The following is a 17,205-nucleotide window of genomic DNA, read 5'->3' as shown; positions in this document are numbered from 1 at the left end:
ACATCTCAATCACTCTCTGTCCAAGTCCTTCATACTATGAGCCTTGATACCTTGGAAGGTCATACACAATCGATTATTTGCAGATTGATCTGGCTGGGCAGGACTATAAATAATCCATTTCGACTTCTTCCTCTCTCGCTCCTCGCCAACGCCGACTATCACTAACGACAACCTACTAAGTGAGTCTCAGCCTATACCCCCTACGCATGACCCTACCAGCGACAGTGATATGCCTATACGCCTGCCCTGCTCATGAAGCTCTTTCTCTTCATTTCATGCCCCTATCTATCTTCATTTGTCTGCCCTCAGCTTCGCTTGAACCGATTGATCACTTCCCTTGCCTGCGTGTCTCTGTAAGTGACTGCATTGGCGAAGCAAAGTGAGCGAATTTGCCGCTTACATCGTTGTCACTTTTCTTATTTTCGCTCTCACTACAAATCTCCGCTTTCCTCACATTTGATTGCTGTTTTCTACCCTTCGGCTCTCACTCCTGCTCCTTTCTGAACCCGCCACTTTCCAACTCAGTTTCTGCCCTGCGTGGTCCATCTTCTTCTGGATCACGCCTGGACTTTTTCTTCTTTCTTCCTGCGCCAATCTCTCTCTCTGATACTCGCCATATCAATCCTGAGCTCAGGTATCTTGCACCATTCCCACCCTCTACTTCGGTAGATTCTGTCTACTGCTCCCTAGTTCCTGTGCCCTATTTTCTTTGCCTTTCACAACAGCTGTCCCTTTTCCGCTTGGGCAGATCACCTTTCACGTCGCCACCAGTTCTGCCTTTTCAACTTTGTTGTCAGAACATTCTCCTTTGTTGTTGTCATCCCATCTCAGTTTCTATCGCCATTGGCAACGCACGTCTCCTCTTGTTTGTTGTTCTTTGGGCCATTATCCCCAACACGTTACGTGACTGGCCTCCAATGGTTCACTTTTTCTATGATCTTTTGCTACACAAAACTTCCCAAACCTTTGTCGCTCAACCTTTCTGATGCTAACTTACCATTGCAGATTATCATTTGTTCCAACATTCTGCTTTCAACCCTACTGACACGCGATCTTTCTCTTTGCTGATCAAGAAAGTCTTGATCTAACCTCCTCCTCCTCGACCTTCTCTCCGGAGTCTCATCTATTGAGATTTCCGCTGTCGCAATTCCTCCTTGTCTTCTATCCTTTCTCCTGGTTACTGTGCCTTGAGCACCTTTGAACCTTCATACACCTTCTTCGAACTCCCAAACTCCTCTAATTCTATCCAAATTCTCTGCAAAAATGTCTGGACGTGGACGCGGAGATCTCCCCATTCGGGGCTCTCGTGGTGGTGCTCCTCCTCGTGGTGGCAGCAGCCGTGGCCGCGGTGATGACCGTGGCCGTGGGTCTGACCGAGGTCGAGGGAGCGAACGTGGCGGATCCTCCGCATACGAGTCACCTTCTGGGTAAGTGAAATTATTACTGATCAAGTATATGCTCTAATCTAACTTGGAAATAGAATGTTTACGGACAGTGTTGCACCAGTTTCTTCGCAGATCACCGGCCATGAGGACAATTGCATCGCCAACTTCCTCAAAGAGAAGCAAGCAGCCGATAAAAGGGCATCGGAAGGCAAGCAAATCCCCTCTGATGTGCCCTCGGGTACTGTCCTTGCTCATCGACCCGGCTATGGAACCTTGGGGCGCTCGTTCATCCTGAGGTCAAACATGTTCTTATTCGACTTCAAGCCCGGCCTGGAGTTGTTCTCTTACCGATTGAAATTCAATCCACCTGATATAACCAGAGGACAGCAGAAATTTGTTATCCGCAACATGCTTCGGACATACAGGCCATTCGTTGACCATCAGTCCCAGTTGGCCACGGATACGGCCACTGAAATTGTCACGACGCAACCTCTACCAGACAATCGTCAGGTTCATCGAGTCACCATGGCCAACGGCGAAAACCGCAATCGCTCTGGGTGGACAGTCACAGTGGCACTCATAGAATCCTACCGTGTTGACGAAGTCATTAAAAACCTCCGTGATGTCCGACTCAGAAAGGTTGTTCCTAACAAGGATCGAACCGATGCTGAGGGCTCGGATGTGACGCGTGCTGAAACCAGTGTTGTTCGCATGCTTAACATTTTGATGAGCAACTATCCAAACAACACCGATGGCACAGCGGTTGTTGGGAAGGGACGGAACAAGGTCTTCAAAATCGACCAAGCAAAGCAATTTGTTAACATTGGATGTGGAATAGAAGCTGTTCGTGGTTACTACTCGAGTGTTCGTCTGGCGACAGGAAACATCATGCTCAACTTGAACATCAGTCACAGCGCCATGTACCGCCCTGGTAAGCTGATAAGCCTCATTGATGAATTTGCAAGGACGGTGGGCGAGAAACGCGGAGATATTGGGCCCTTCCTTGCGCGTTTGACTGTCAATGTCTCACACATCCCTGCAAGGGACGACGGAAGTGGAAACATGGTACCTGTCACCAGAACTATCTGGGGCGTGGCAACACCTCAAGACGGGACACCGAGACGAGGCCAGCCGCCGAATCCTCACCCTCCTCGTGTCGCTAGACTGGCGTCTTCTGCAGACAATGTATCATTCTGGAGGGAGGATAGAGATGGAAACGGGGATTACATCACTGTTACAGAGTATTTCCGCCAAGGTGAGCTCTATGCAGTAGTGAACATGGAAACATTGGGTGCTAACATTCAAAATAGCTTATGGCCTTCGACTCAGATATGCTTCGACTCATCCAGTCGTGAATGTCGGGAGCCTTGACAAGCCAGTCTATCTACCTGCCGAACTCTGCGAGGTTCCACCTGGGCAGATTTTTGGTGGAAAACAATCCAGGGAAATGTCTCAAGGCATGATCAAGTTCAGCTGTCGACGTCCGCCTCAGAACTATGCCTCCATCATGAAGGAGGGAATGGAAATCCTGGGACTCAATGACGAGATCACAAAGTTCGGGATCAGAGTTACAAAGGCAATGACGATCGTGCCTGCTCGGATCCTCAGTCCTCCCAGTTTGGTCTATGCGAAAAAGACCACGAAGACACAATTCGGCTCTTGGAACTTGCAACGCACAAGATTCTCCGAGGGTGCAACTGTCAAGAATTGGACGTGCTTAACGCTCCGCAGAGCTAAGCAGCCTCTCCCAAATGTCGATGGTGAAATGAACATGTTGTACAAGAAGCTGCGTGAGCATGGGCTCAATCTACCGCCTCCTTCAAGGCCATTCCTCACCCTCGATCTTGATTCTAGCAGCAAGGCCAACCGCGAAAAACTTCGAAAAGAGTTCAAAGGTTGGAAGGAAAACAACTACAGCCTTCTGGTTGTTATTTTGCCTGATAACGGTACCGAGCTATTCGATTGGATAAAGTACATCGGCGATCTCAAGATTGGTATCCTCACTCATTGCATGCTGGTCGACAAGTTCAAGAAAACAGGGGGTCAAGAGCAGTACATGAGCAACAATGCGATGAAGATCAATCTGAAGATGGGTGGCCGAAACCAGTTGCTGGATTCATCTGGCCTCAAATTTATCGGGCAGGGGAAGACCATGGTCATGGGATATGACGTTACTCATCCAGCCCCTGGATTGGCGCAGACAGAGAAGAGCATCGCCGGAATTGTGGCATCTATTGATGGTCAAATGGCACAGTGGCCTGGCGAAGTCCTTTCCCAGGAAGCCGGAAAAGAGGAAGTCGCAGAACTTGTTAAACTGGTGCAGGGACGCCTCGATCGCTGGATTCGGGAAAACAAAGAGCCTCCAGCCAATATCCTTGTCTACCGTGACGGTGTCAGCGAGGGTCAATATATGATGGTCCTCAACATGGAACTGCCCAGGATTCGCCGAGCAGCTGCAGACATTGCTAACTACCGGCCCGAATACAAGAAGTTTGCGAAGTATAAGCCCAAGATAACTGTCATCATTTCCGGAAAACGCCACCATGTGCGGTTCTATCCGACCAAGGCAGCTGACGGCGATCGAACCTCGAACCCTCCCAGTGGCTCTGTCGTTGACCGGGTTGTCACTCGTCCTCTGTTCTGGGATTTCTATCTTCAGGCCCAGTCACCTCTCCAGGGATCTGCCCGTCCGTGTCATTACATTGTCATCCACGATGAGATTTTCTCAGACCCGAAAATCAGCCCCGGCAAGCCAGCTGATGTGGTCCAAGAGCTAACCCATAACATATGTTATATGATGGGCCGAGCAACACGCTCAATCAGTTATGCCACCCCTGCCTTTTTGGCTGACCGATACTGTGAGCGCGCTCGCAAGTACGTTGCAGCCGTCAAAGCTATGAGAGAAGGCGGGGATAAGGTGTGGGATGATGCTGAACTTGGCTCTAACCGCAAGTCCTCGAACGCCTTTGCGATACATTCAGACTTCCCCCTCAGCATGGTCTACATCTAAGTTGGCCATGTGTCATTGTCAGCTGCCTGTGAGTATTATCCTGCGGATTTTCGAACATGATATGTGATTTGGTCCTTCCTCCAGTTTCTTTTGCTGCGTTGAAGTCCGCTTTTTTCTCGGGTTGAGGCACCGTCAAGTGCGGATTGAAGCCCAGCCATTTGCTTTTCCTCATGATCTTTATGAGCTGTCAAATTATTGTCCACGATCTTGCTACTCCAGAATCCGCCCTTTGCTTCAACATTTGAATGGAAAATCCGAAAAATCAAAAACAGGGGATGAGTTCTTTTGAACATTTGCTTTTTAGTTAGTGCATGGAAAATTCGAAATACCAAAAACAGGGGACGGGGAAAATACAGAAATTACAAAAACTGCTGTGCATTCATCGTAGAGTATAGACATCCATGGATCTTCGTAGATATTAAATTCGCTGTCCAAACGGCGAGCAATGAGAAGAGCAGTCATGGTAGAGATCCTTTCGACTTTACTCTCAAAATACTCCGCGTAGACAATTTTTTTATGCCTGCAGTAAGCAGGAAAAAAATTAGAAGAAGAAACCTTGGAAAGACTGACCAGTTTGAAGGTTGAATTGTTTTGATCAATATCCCGAGGTCAGTTCTGCTTTTGGAGACGACAATCGCTAGCAATTCAACCGAATCTATTATTGTTAAGAATAGTTTGGAGTTCCTATGTTATTTAGGTCTTTCACCCAATATTCATAATCGTATGTAACCTCTTTCTTGAGATGTCTATAGATTTTCTACCTGTGCTGGAGATTTACAGCCACCTAGGGCTTACTATGTGGTTCTTTGTTTGATTTTAGTGAGGGTTGCAATACTCCGAGACTTGACTGTATGACTGGAACCGCTAGATATGAAACAAGATAATGTACAAGTGCCAGAGTCATAAAAGTGGACGTTATAGCCCGGATGCAAATCGAATCACATCTTTTGAATGTCCATCTAGCTGGCAAAGAGAGAGGAGAGGACTTCGCCGATAAAGCGAGGCGTAACCCAAAAGTATTCGGCGCGAGATTGACCCTAGTCTCGCGCCGGAAAGGTTGACTGATTGAAACAAAGAGATATTAAGGACGGAGGTGATCGACAATTTGACACATATGCCGCCCATCGCGCATTACTTTGCCAATTTGAAGATTCGGCCAAATATAAATTGGTGTCGTGTTCACCGCTTGGAGCTCGGAGACCAAGCTTCAGGTTGCCACTCAGCGCCCGGATTGGCATTGCTGGCGTTTTTCCAGGGGTTCTCTTTCGGCGCCTTTTCAGTGGAGGCAGGCTTTGGATCAAGAGTTGCCTCTGGGGACACAGAGGTCTGTTCCTTTGGTGCGGCGGGAACATCGTTTACTTGAGGCGGAGCGGGTTGAGTGTTGGGTTTATCGAGGAAAGACGGTTTGCTGGCCCAGCGCTCATCGGCCAGCCGAGCGAGCTCTTTCATTTGTGCCTGTCGAACCAAATCCTGCTGCTGTTCCTGGATACTCGGAGGGTGTTCGCGGACATGTCGTAGCCATTGATGCCATTGCGCTATGCGGAGAGAACGGGTCAGCTATGGGCTGTCGCATTCCCGATGAGATGGAAGCCAGTCCTGCACAAGCTCTCGAGACTCACGTGTTACTTGAACGTCGCTGAAGTGTGTTTTGGGATCGAACCTGACGATCCGTCGCATGCGGGCTGCGTTCATGACATCTTTGAATTCCCAAAAGGTGTTGCCAACAAGGTCCTGGCCTGCGACAGAGTTAGTGGTGGGAGATAAAATGGGTGTTGATATACTCACCGACCAAGAAGGATTTTCGCCAGGGTAATCGGAGTTTCTTCCACTTGAACCACAGGCTGTTCACCATTGTTGCGCGAGGAGTGAAGAAGGGCCGAATCTTTTTCGATGCGGCCAGACCGATCAACGGGGCGGAACAGTGGCCATCACGGCTTTTGGGGCATACTCCACGACTGCCAACAACAATGGTAGCAAGCTGCCTCAAAGATTACAATTACGATGCTGATTTGATATATTAGCCTAGCACAAGGCTTAGGATCACGATTAAATCGATATTATTGAGATTGCATCTAGTACAAAGAAATGTCTCGAAGGAAAGCGGGACTGTTTGGCGGGATGGCCACCAAAGTCGTCTGTATCCAGGCAACGTCATCGGGATCAACAGCGGGCATTCCATTCCATACCTCATTTCGCTTCTCCCCTTTCTTCTCCTTTTCAGCTGAAGACTTATTTGGTCTCTTACCTTGCCCTCTTGATCCGGTCTTTACCTTTGCGTTGTGAGTCCCGATAGAGTCGCGGATTTCGCTCCGCAACCCAATAAGCGCCACTATTAGGGCCGATCAGGCACCGGCAAAGGGATACATAGCCCCCTTCAGTGGCAACAGCCTCGCGACACTTTCACCCACTTCTCTCTGACCGAGAACTGAACCCTCGACACCCGCCATGGCTTCAGTGACTTCGTTAGACAAGGACCTGCGCAATATGCGCCTGTCCCGCTATACCCCGCAGGCGGCCGCGGAGGTGCGCGACTGGATCGAGGAGATGCTGCAGGAGAAACTGCCGTCGCCTGATCTGTTGGAGGGCCTCAAGAGTGGTATTGCTCTTTGCAAGTGAGTTGGAATCGCGCATTGGTGGCATTGGATCGCATGGACCCCTGGCTAACTCCTTTATCCACAAGGTTGGTGAATCTCGCCGTGTCACCAGGCGTGAAGTATAAGTCACTGTCAGCGCCATTTGTACAAATGGAGAATATCTCACACTTCCTACGCACATGCCAAACGCCTCCCCTCAGTCTACCCCCACATGACGTCTTCTTGACAGTCGATCTTTACGAAGCCAAAGACCCGGCGCAGGTTCTACAGTGCCTGGCGGCTTTCAGTCGTCGGGCGAATGCAGTTGCGCCTAATAAGTTTCCTCGCACAGTCGGTCCGCAGAGTAAGCGCGGCCTGATCAGTCCGGACGCGACAGGGTCATCGAGTGGAGGTTATACCCCCCGATCCGCTCGTTCCTCTAGCAATGTCGGCGATTCCGGACCTCCTCTTCCAGCGCGAACAGGCAGCCCTGCTAAGCCATCCGGGTCATACAGTTCTTGGGCTAAAAAGGGTGACGAACAAGGGACTACACCTGCTTGGAACATTCATCAGTATGGTTACTTGGGTGGCGCTAGCCAAGGCAATCAGGGTGTTGCATTTGGTGCTCGTCGGCAAATTACAACCCCCGGGCCCGCTGTTCCCAGCCTAGCGGAGAAAGAGAAGCGTAGGCGTGAGGAAGACGAAAGGATTCGTCAAGAGAACGCCGAGAGGGAACAAGCAGAGCGGGCACGTCAACAGCAGGTACAGGAAGACGAGACACGGGCCAAAGCAGAGGAAGAACGCCGCTGGGAAGAGGAGACTGCTCGCATCAGAGAACAGGAGCGCCTCAAGGTGGAAGCTGAGAGGAAAAAGTGGGATGAAGAGAAACGCCAATGGGAGGCGGAGGAGCAACGACGCATAGCCGAAGAGAAGGAAGCCGAGGAACGACTTGAGAGCGAGCGTCAACAAAGACGAAGCCTCAATGATAACCGTCTCAACGGCCAGTTTCTGAGCCAGTACCAGGCCTCCAATTCACAGATCAGCGATGCTTCCAGTGGAGTGCGGTCTGTTGAAGAAACACCGGAAAGTCGCCGCATCAAAGAGCTTGAGCGCGAACTACAACTAGCCAAGGATCGAGAGCGCGAGTATGAGAATGAGCGCCTTCAACCTCGTAACACCGGCGAACGGGCTCAGTCCCGTAGTCGAAGTCGCCCTCGTCCCGTGCCCCCTAAGCCAAGTTACGATCTCTCCTCCCTCGAGCAAGAACGGCGCCTTCTGCGTACAGAGTGGCAAAACACTCAAGATATGCCAGCGACCTCTGAAGAGCCCGAGCCTCAGCCCATGCAGGAACAAGCTCCACCACCACCTTCTCGTCCACTCCCCGAGCCAAAGCCATCTGCTTTCTCTGCACAGCCTACTCTTCCACCCAGGGAACTGCCCCAGCCCCCTCGGCCATTGCCAGACCCTGCAGCCTACAACGCGAAGCGGAACAGCGCAAACCGCGTGGACAACTTCCTCTCTTCCAACCCAGCACCTGCGGCCCCAGCCCCAGCAGCCCACCGATTCCAAGACTACACCACCACATCTGAAGTCGATGCTGAGAATAGCCGCCGCGAAGCCTCACAGCAGAAGACCAAGGCCGGCGGCTGGGCATCCAAGTCTCTTCTTGAACGCGAGATGGACCGCGAGCGTGCCCGCCAAGAGGAATGGGAAGAGAACCAAAAGCAGACAGCCGCCGCGGCTGAACGTGGTGCCAAGGATCCCACTCACGGTTCAGGTCCTGGTCAATCCTGGGATGTTCACCAATATGGCTACATGGGCGGTGATAACCAAAACCGCGGTGGAATGGGTCTTGGTGTTGGTGGTGCCAGGCGCCAGATCATCGGGCCTCGACCACCCCCATAAACACTGGGTGTTGGGCTTTGTCAACGATGAGGCTGACATGCCGGTGTTATCTTGATCGTTACGCTGTTGCTTTCCTTCATCTTCCATCCACTCGTGTTTCACTCTGATTACCTACCATTTTTCATTTCTTCATTTTTCCTTCTCCCACTCTGCCGCTCCTGCAGAGTTGACTTGTGGAACTCCTGCGAGTGGCACATTACACTATCACCTTGTTCTATCATTTGCGTTTATGATTCCCGTCTAAGCCGTTTCTTTTGTGCTCAAGCGATGATTGTAGATGGCACCTCTTAACTATGCTAAAGGCTCAATTTATAATCACATTGAAACTCTCTCCTGTAAAAATGTAGCCTCATGTACGTGTCAAGTTGCTGTTGAATTCATCGACCCTAAAATCGTCATTCTCATGATCTAGATATTCAAGATGATCTATACATCAAATATTGTACCAGCGTAAAAGCTCGGTCTCCATTCATATAGGCTCACTGCAAAGACATCGCTGGATAATTTGGTATAAAAAAAGGATATCAACACGCTCAAGAACCCAGAAACTCAATCATATAATATCATCAAGGCAAAATGAAGTCTATCATAAGCCATATCCGAAAGTGGCTTTCCCGCAGGTAAGCCGCCTCCACAGAACCGCTATGACTGTGACAAGCCGATTCCCGACGCTCAACACCTACCCGAGCCGCCTCTTTCAATTCCGGTGTAGCGGACAGCATTTTCTCATTATGTAGCAGGGTCATCATGGCCTCAAGCAATATAGAAATCTTGGCATTGCTTGCCGTACTCGGACTCGCAGCCTTGTAGGGGAAGTAGTATTTCTCCAGGTCGGATTGAGTGAGTAAATCGTTGCCAGGGGGCGGCGCACGCGCAGAACTTTCAACCATGAACCTGAAGAGACTCTGACATAGACTGCAGTGTTCATCTGGTCCGAGACGGGGCAAGTTGGAGGGCGTAACCATGTGTTGGAATACGGGGAGAGGGAGATCCCGAATGTTTTCCGCGAGCATATGACTGATCTCGTTTGGTGGTGTGAAGTCTTTTGGGAGGGTTGCTGAGACTTTGAACAGGAGTCCGAGGAGTCGCTGGCGGAGGGCGAGGGAGTTGTAACCGCCCAAAGAGCCGATGCCGTTGTTGTGGTCTACGGCTGTATCTGTTAACTCTGCATCGGAGTCTGTGGCTCCTCCCTTGGTATTTCGTGCTCGGCGGCTGCGCTTAGTTTGTCGAAGCTGTCTGCCTGGTGCCATAGCTACGGGTCTGGAAGACTCTTTCCCTGAACTGGCGTAATCTTCATGGGAGTCGTTTTGATAATCTCCATATTCTCCTTTGCTGAGGTCGACTCCTACCCTCTTCTTTTTGTTTGATGAGCTCTTGTCTCTGGGGGTTTTGATCTCATCCTCAAACACAGCTCTGAATTCGGCCGATCTTGGCGTGCCATCCGCAAAGATCGAGCGCATAATCCTTCGGTCCCGACCGAAAGTATCATTCGAGGTGATGTATTGGAAGATCAAGCTTTGCCGATAGATTTCAAGCCCATCATCTTGCTTGACATCCCCTTTCCGTGGCCGGCCTGACTTTTTGTGGATTCCTTGTTCTGCGGGCTCAACGCCCGAGGGAGCTTGTTCGTGCGACCTTTGCAGAAGCTCCTCTTGAGCCTGGGTATACTTCGCTGCGCGGTCCTCCCAGTCATCTTCGAGTACCTGGCACATGAATTGTAGCCATAAATGCCAATGCCTCCACTGTGCCTGGTGTAACACCGAGCAATTCAATGCCCAGCCAACGGCATGCCAAAAGTCCTCTGCTTCATTCCAAACCGAGCGGCCTCCACTGTAGCTCGCCTCCCACCCTGTTCGCTTATCTTCGCACATGGTCCCATTGAGCGCCGGGCTGTCCGCGCGTAATTTGCCGTTCCGAGAAGTCTCGAAGTGCGTAAAAGCGAAAGCAGTGTGGAATTGGGCAGCCGTGGGACCGACGAGCGCGTTTGTTAATCGCAGTAAACGCAGAGCAATATTTGGTGCCTCTTTTTCAGCGTCTAGTCTGGCGCGTGTTGTTGTGAACGGATGCACCAGCATCGTTGCCGCGATGGCTAGGTGTTGTGGCTGTGGCATCACCACCGGGGTCGATGCGACAGTGCCCGATGCCGAGGAAACATTGCCGGATGATAGAGCATCGAGAAGAAGAGTGAAAGCCTGGGGGTCTGTTGGTATATGAGGTTAGTCGCGTCGGTTAGACTCAGCGCGTCGCGGGGAAACCTACAGAGGGTTTCTTCGATAAAGATCTCGGTTTGCCGCATCAGCTCAAAGGAGAGCGGTATTGGTGTCCGTTTGCGCACCTCTTTGCGCGACTCATCATTGATGGCCATGGCAGGAGGTTCTGCCGGTTCTGCCTTTGGGAAAAGGAGGTTGTAGAAACGATCCATCTTGGCTACACAGCGTCTGGCGCTTATCGATAACGAATATCGCGAATGGCGTATGGCGTGTGCCGTCGAATTGAATGTTTAAATATCAACACTCAAGATATTTCACGGGGTAGATGTTTCGTTTGTTTACAAAATAAATGACAGTTCAAATCAAAACATAAGAATTATATTACAAAAAGGCTCAATCCTTTGTCGGCAAACAAAGGGGTGAACAAGCGTATACAATAAAAAGCAATTAAGCTAGCCCGAATAGTCGACGGGTACACAAGTCACCTTTAAAAAACGTCTTGCACTGAAACTATAGTTCTTTATTGCTCAGATATGTGATACAGCCTCACACCTGGGTATCAAAGAGAAGAAGCAGTCTGAGGATATAGCTTCAAGACATTTGAGCCTCACATGTAAACCCCGCGCATGGACCCCGAGCCAAGAGATTAACTTGCATTGCGATCGAACTTTGGAAGATTTAGATCTCGCAAACTATTACGTATATGCATACGTGTGCAGCTCTACTCAAACAACATTCAAGAGTCTCGAGTCGCGCCGAAGGTAAACATATATAGGGGTTTCGGAAGATGTGGAACTTTGGACAACCTGCCCAGAAAACTGAAAGTATGCAGAAGAGGTGTGAATTTGAGCTTGGTCAATGGCCTCTGCGTCTTCATATTTGCCAGAGAAAAGAGGTAGAATCAAAATGCGCAACAGCCAACAACGGGTCCACCTCCCGTCAATCAATTCCGCAATGCAAAGGTCCTGTATGTAGGCGAAAGAAGGCGAAAGCTTGAGGTATCAAGGTCTGGTAGACACCGACGTGGATAGCAAGCAGTGGTAATGAAGAAAAATGAAAGAATTAAGCGGAAGTTATGATTCCTCGGGTATATCGGAAAAGAGACCTATTCGCAAACGATGCGACTGCAGACATCAGGTTAGCAAAGGAAAATGGAGAATAAAAGGTGTAGAGAGAGAAAAACTCAGTCCAACTGCAAAGAGATTCGAGAAACATACGAAAGGCAACTTGGGAATGACCACCGCCAATGTGGCCAGGAAGTTGATGGTAAAGTGGGTCAAGTCGAAATGGGTGTAATGAGTGCTGAGGAGGAAAAGCACGATAGGCACGCAAAGCAAGAACTTTTTGGCCGGTGTATACTGGTCGCCATTGTCGATTTGTTCCCACATATTGAGATTGTCATAGGCACCGGCGTTAAATTCGAACGGAATGCCCCGCACCCAGTGAAACATGAGGAAGGATCCAAACATGTAACTGATGTTGGTGAGAGTCCATGATGTCTCTTGCGAGACACCGGGAATTATGTCGTAGAAGATCTTGAGGGCAGCGATGCACACGAAATGAATAGTCCAGGCGCCTATCGGAACGACGTGTCAGGATTGGATTCTGGGAATTTTGGAGCGGAATTTCAAGTTGATTCTCTCACCTTTGGCATTCACCCAGTTCGCATTAAGATTGGGCAATGCAGACTGATCACTGCTCCGCTCGATAGACTCAGCGGGCTCTTGGTAGATCAAACTGCTTGAACGCCTCCGTCGGCCTTGTTTTGAGGTCATGCTTGGCGATAACCGCTGCGGCCCTGTGTCAACATCCGGAGGGAAGGAGATGCCACGAGGGGCCAACAGGGAAGACCCTTGGGAATTGCTGGACGCCAGCTTGACGGTTTGTGAAGATAGACTAAGATGGAGGAGAAGGAGACAAGGAAAAGGAGCGGCGTGGGGATATGAAGAGGTGGCACGGCCCAGACTGGTGAATCAGAGAGCTCTTTTGCACACCCCGTGACCGCACGCCGACCGGACAAACTCTTCCTCTTTTGCTTTTTTCCCCCAATCTCCCCTTCGTTTTTGTCTATTATTAGACTAGTTCTCTCTAGCTTCTCTCGGCTCTCGCGATAGTCTACTTAATCTGAGGCAAATCCCTTATTTTTTCCTTGTGCGGAGTCTGGCCCGAAACTGCGACAAAGGGGCACTCTATACGAAGTACCGACCTCGGGAATATCTCGCTATCATTCCGCATACTAAAATAGCCTAATATTGGCGGAACGGACCCTGCATAAACACACGAACACCCAGTCAAGATGCAAGGTTTCACTGTCATATCTGCATTGGGTTGCTGGTCAACCTCCGCAGAACGGAAAATTCCCCCTTGTTATGCCGAGCAGAGTATGGGCATTATCCGAAGTGATAGCATTGCCAAGAGTCTCATTGGCTGATGTCCTCGATGTGCCCAGAACATCATCTGCTCTACGGAGTAAGCTACGCTACCAAAGCTTCCAATGCAGTCTGCATTTCGGGCATCGAGCCAGCCCCAGCATAATAAGTGCCCCCTACGCCATGACCAGCCTGCGGAATTCTTCGACAGCTCATGCGTCACGCATGGCATATTGAAATTTACCCGCAAACGTGGAAGGTAAGCTGATATTGATGGCAGTCCTCGATGGACTGTGGCTGATCAGACGTCTGTCATCTTTTTGGCAGGGGGCAAACCTGGGGAAGTCTGCATCTTCAAACCAATGGGACCAATGTCAGGATTCCATTTAACCTTTTCCTCCAGTGAAGCAACAGTCCTACTAGGAACAAGAAGGCTCTTCACTATAGCATCTGACACACATTGCCTGTTCGATGACGGCCAAGCCGTGCATGCGTCGAGAGAGTTGCAGAACCAGTCACCGATGCTGCTAACCTTAGAACATTACCACCGGAGCTAGTTGCCTGACTCTATGGATACATTAGTCTAGCGGCAGTGCCACCGTCAGACCACCTTGCTCAGAAGTCCTCGCCTGCTATAGTGGCAACTCAGGCTCTCAGCGCTATAGCCACCGACCCCAAGTGTTTCGAATTGACCTTGATCATGCTGACTGGGAAATTGGGATATCCCATTAACTTACATGAGTCAAGATCAAATTGTCAATTTGGATACTACCGACAAGGAACAACACAATGTGAGCTCACAGAGGTGGTAAGGGGTGCCAGAGAGCGGCAAAATGTGTTGACAGTGGGACGCATGCCTGAGAACCCCACCGTCAGATCGAGCTCGTCAGGTCGTCAGGTCGCCTACTTCTCTCATGGCCACTTCCACAGCCACTAACTGCACATGAAGAACTGGCGAGCCAAATCCCTTGGTTTCATTTGATAGCCCTGCCCAACTATAACCGGGACCCTTCCTCGCGGACTTCACGGACTTCATGTACCCCCAGACACTTACTTACTCTTGAGCAGATGGCCTAGAGACTGTTGTTCTAACTCATTTGACTCGCATGCTTGAGGAAAAATGAACTATTCAGGCTACAAGTTGATAGCATCCGACTCCCAAGTACTCCGTTGTTCATTGGTGTAATGCATGATCACCCGTCCGTAAGAGGGGATTATGAAGAAACTCTTTGCTACTGTTACCTACCTTTTCAACCTAAACAGACCATTTTCAAGACAGGGTCTGCAATGCAGGCGGTTTGATACTTCAAAGAGTCGAATACTATCCAAATGCCAACGTTCAGAAGAAGCCCTCTGTTGAACATTTCTGGAATGGTACAACATCAAACATTTCGATTGCTTAGGATGAATGGCCATGCTGGACGGTTTCCCATTTTTCTGCTGCGATCAGCGTACTTTGATCCTGTGTATCGTACTTTCCCTCCTTGCCCAAATCGCACTTGCCGTTCAGCAAAATCCTCCGCTATGCTCTGTTGATTGACTGGCTCCAGTGAGTATCGCATAAGTCTAGGCTATCTAGAACTACCTATACATCCATCTCGATATTTTGACACGGTCAAACAAAGAGACATACAAGAGAGGAACGCAGCTGCGTTGGGTCGGGCTGCGGCCACTATAGTTCCTGAAACGGCGCGACTGGTCTTTGTCGTCTACCGTGAAATTTCATCAGAATCCACATGGATCTTCCGAGACCTAGGCTTTCAACGCATCTCAACCTCAATATCCTGAGATTGTCTGGTTCCCGAAATCCAGCATGGCCAATTCATCCGACGAAGAGACCGACTCACGGACAGCTTTGGTGGGCGCGTCGCGCACCAAAGCAAACCCACGTTCCACTTCGCGCTCCGCATCAACCGACAGCAATTCGCGCCCGGCCAAAAGACAACGAAAGAACCAGAACACAAAGGACTCAGGCCTTGGCGATATTGTTCCCCGCGGAGGCTCCTTCAGTGAGAACACGTTACCAGTCGATCCCGATAGCACATCTAGCTCTGGAACCAGCTCAGACTCAAGCGATTCAAGCTCCGATTCTGATTCTGGCTCCGATTCCGATGCGAATGAGCTCGCGAGCACAAACCCGCACGAGGGCAGCACTGCGCCTGCCATCAGTTGGAACCAGGGTCGCAAAGCCGCTGTGCGCACTACGCTAGGGAAGCGATCAGCGCCAAATGCGGATTCCATACAGTTCACAGCGATCAACGATAAATACTGGCGCGCTCGCAGTGACTCTGCCTCTTCGGTTGGTGAGGGAGCGGGTGAACCTGAAGAGAAGAAGTCCAAAACAGACAACGATTCTGCAGAGGAGGATGAGCTTGAGGAAGGAGAGATTGATTCGAAGAGCGAATCGGATGACACATCCCTGGACTCTGAGGCGGACGACTCAATCCTGCTCAATATCGGCGAGAAAATGAATGGACAGAACGGTGCCGAAGATTACGATCCCGCCACCCTGGCCCACCAGCACGGGTCTGTCAATGGAAACACAAGCACAAATGGCGGATCCTCGAATGGAAAAGAGGAGGCTTTCCGAACATTCTCCCTCAAATACCCAACTGCGCCAACCTCTTTGATTGATCTTGGTCAGCAGGACCTTGAAATCCAGGCTAAATTCATTCACTTCGGTACCAACATTCACGATCTGGACCTGAAGTTACCCGTCTCCTGCATTGAATGCCAGCGGGAGGGTCACATGGCTGAGATATGCCCGTTGAAAGAGGTATGTGTTCTGGTTTAGATCAAAATATCCATCTCATTAACATTCATCCTTAAGTGCACACACTGTGGCTCATGGGATCAACATCAAAGCAGCACCTGCCCTGGCTGGCGAAGATGTCAAAAATGTCGCGAACGAGGTCACGATGAGCCCCAATGCGAGTCAAAATTATTCGGAAGTGCGTTCGAGGTCCCTTGTGACCACTGCGGCCAGCAACACTTGGAGTCTCAGTGTGATTACCTCTGGAAATTCCCATCACTAGAGACCCATGCACAGCAGACAACAGTGTCAATCTGCTGCGCCAGTTGTTGCAGCATGAAGCATCTAGTGGGCGACTGCGAAATGAGAAACGCGCGGTTGAAATTCACCTCATCCTCATTCAGCCTGAAAGACATCGACCCCGATACCATTACAAACCTGAACACTGTGGGTGCCAGCCGAAATGCACCACCAGGCCGACCTGGGACTCGCGTAAGACGTGACTGGTCCCCGCCTTCTTCGTCAGATGAAGGTGATATGATGTCCCGGGTCTCCAGAGGCCGAGGCCGTCCAACACCTGCCCCGCGGGGCAACAACCGTGGAAATATTCAGTTCGCAAATGGATCTGGAAATGTCAGATCTCGTGGCCCTTCTCGTGGCCGCCCACCATTGTCTGGAAACGGTCCCCGTGCTAATGCACCACTCCCGCAGAGGCCGCCTCCCCCTAAGAGCGGTCGTGGTCGTGGTGGGTCTTCTCGAGGAGGTCCCCCGCGCGGGCCGCGAGGTGGCCGTGGCCGTGGCCGGGGTCACTAAATGAGGTTTCCTTTCATGACTCTCACTTTTATCAAAAGCCTATTCGTCCTGGTGAGCATCTGCAAGCGCGGCTATCCTTTATTTCTTCGCCTCGACTATCAGAGGATTTATGTATCATGAATAGAACGTGAACTAAAAAGGCCCTAGGTCTTTGGTTTCGAGGGAAAAGGTGATTATACGAATGTACA

The 17,205-nt window shown here is 50.3% G+C and overlaps 6 protein-coding genes across 6 annotated transcripts; 3 read left to right on the top strand and 3 right to left on the bottom strand.

Annotated features, from left to right (window-relative positions):
- Positions 1 to 1,263: 1,263 nt before the first annotated feature.
- Positions 1,264 to 4,395, top strand: N7506_011362 (argonaute/piwi family protein; the record flags this gene model as incomplete). The annotated part of the gene is made up of 3 exons (XM_056960655.1): positions 1,264 to 1,427; positions 1,481 to 2,640; positions 2,696 to 4,395. The coding sequence occupies 3 exons, from the start codon at positions 1,264 to 1,266 to the stop codon at positions 4,393 to 4,395; spliced, it is 3,024 nt and encodes a 1,007-aa protein (XP_056806810.1).
- A 1,179-nt stretch (positions 4,396 to 5,574) lies between these two features.
- N7506_011361 (uncharacterized protein) lies at positions 5,575 to 6,247 on the bottom strand (the record flags this gene model as incomplete). The annotated part of the gene is made up of 3 exons (XM_056960654.1): positions 5,575 to 5,930; positions 6,015 to 6,131; positions 6,181 to 6,247. 3 exons carry the CDS (start codon positions 6,245 to 6,247, stop codon positions 5,575 to 5,577), a joined length of 540 nt encoding a protein of 179 aa, XP_056806809.1.
- Positions 6,248 to 6,840: 593 nt separating this feature from the next.
- Positions 6,841 to 8,873, top strand: N7506_011360 (calponin homology domain protein; the record flags this gene model as incomplete). The annotated part of the gene is made up of 2 exons (XM_056960653.1): positions 6,841 to 7,007; positions 7,076 to 8,873. 2 exons carry the CDS (start codon positions 6,841 to 6,843, stop codon positions 8,871 to 8,873), a joined length of 1,965 nt encoding a protein of 654 aa, XP_056806808.1.
- Positions 8,874 to 9,439: 566 nt separating this feature from the next.
- N7506_011359 (uncharacterized protein) lies at positions 9,440 to 11,295 on the bottom strand (the record flags this gene model as incomplete). Its single annotated transcript, XM_056960652.1, has 2 exons — positions 9,440 to 11,073; positions 11,133 to 11,295. The coding sequence occupies 2 exons, from the start codon at positions 11,293 to 11,295 to the stop codon at positions 9,440 to 9,442; spliced, it is 1,797 nt and encodes a 598-aa protein (XP_056806807.1).
- Positions 11,296 to 12,156: 861 nt separating this feature from the next.
- N7506_011358 (ORMDL family protein) lies at positions 12,157 to 12,858 on the bottom strand (the record flags this gene model as incomplete). The annotated part of the gene is made up of 3 exons (XM_056960651.1): positions 12,157 to 12,207; positions 12,301 to 12,659; positions 12,729 to 12,858. The coding sequence occupies 3 exons, from the start codon at positions 12,856 to 12,858 to the stop codon at positions 12,157 to 12,159; spliced, it is 540 nt and encodes a 179-aa protein (XP_056806806.1).
- A 2,407-nt stretch (positions 12,859 to 15,265) lies between these two features.
- On the top strand, positions 15,266 to 17,017 carry N7506_011357 (zinc knuckle domain protein; the record flags this gene model as incomplete). Its single annotated transcript, XM_056960650.1, has 2 exons — positions 15,266 to 16,228; positions 16,283 to 17,017. 2 exons carry the CDS (start codon positions 15,266 to 15,268, stop codon positions 17,015 to 17,017), a joined length of 1,698 nt encoding a protein of 565 aa, XP_056806805.1.
- Between the last annotated feature and the right edge of the window lie 188 nt (positions 17,018 to 17,205).

The sequence above is a fragment of the Penicillium brevicompactum genome (assembly GCF_028827555.1).
Source record: "Penicillium brevicompactum strain IBT 35665 chromosome Unknown utg000007l_segment0_segment0, whole genome shotgun sequence".
Lineage (NCBI taxonomy): Eukaryota > Fungi > Ascomycota > Eurotiomycetes > Eurotiales > Aspergillaceae > Penicillium > Penicillium brevicompactum.
The sequence above is the reverse complement of the archived record's forward strand: the minus strand, read 5'-3'. Positions and strand labels throughout refer to the sequence as shown.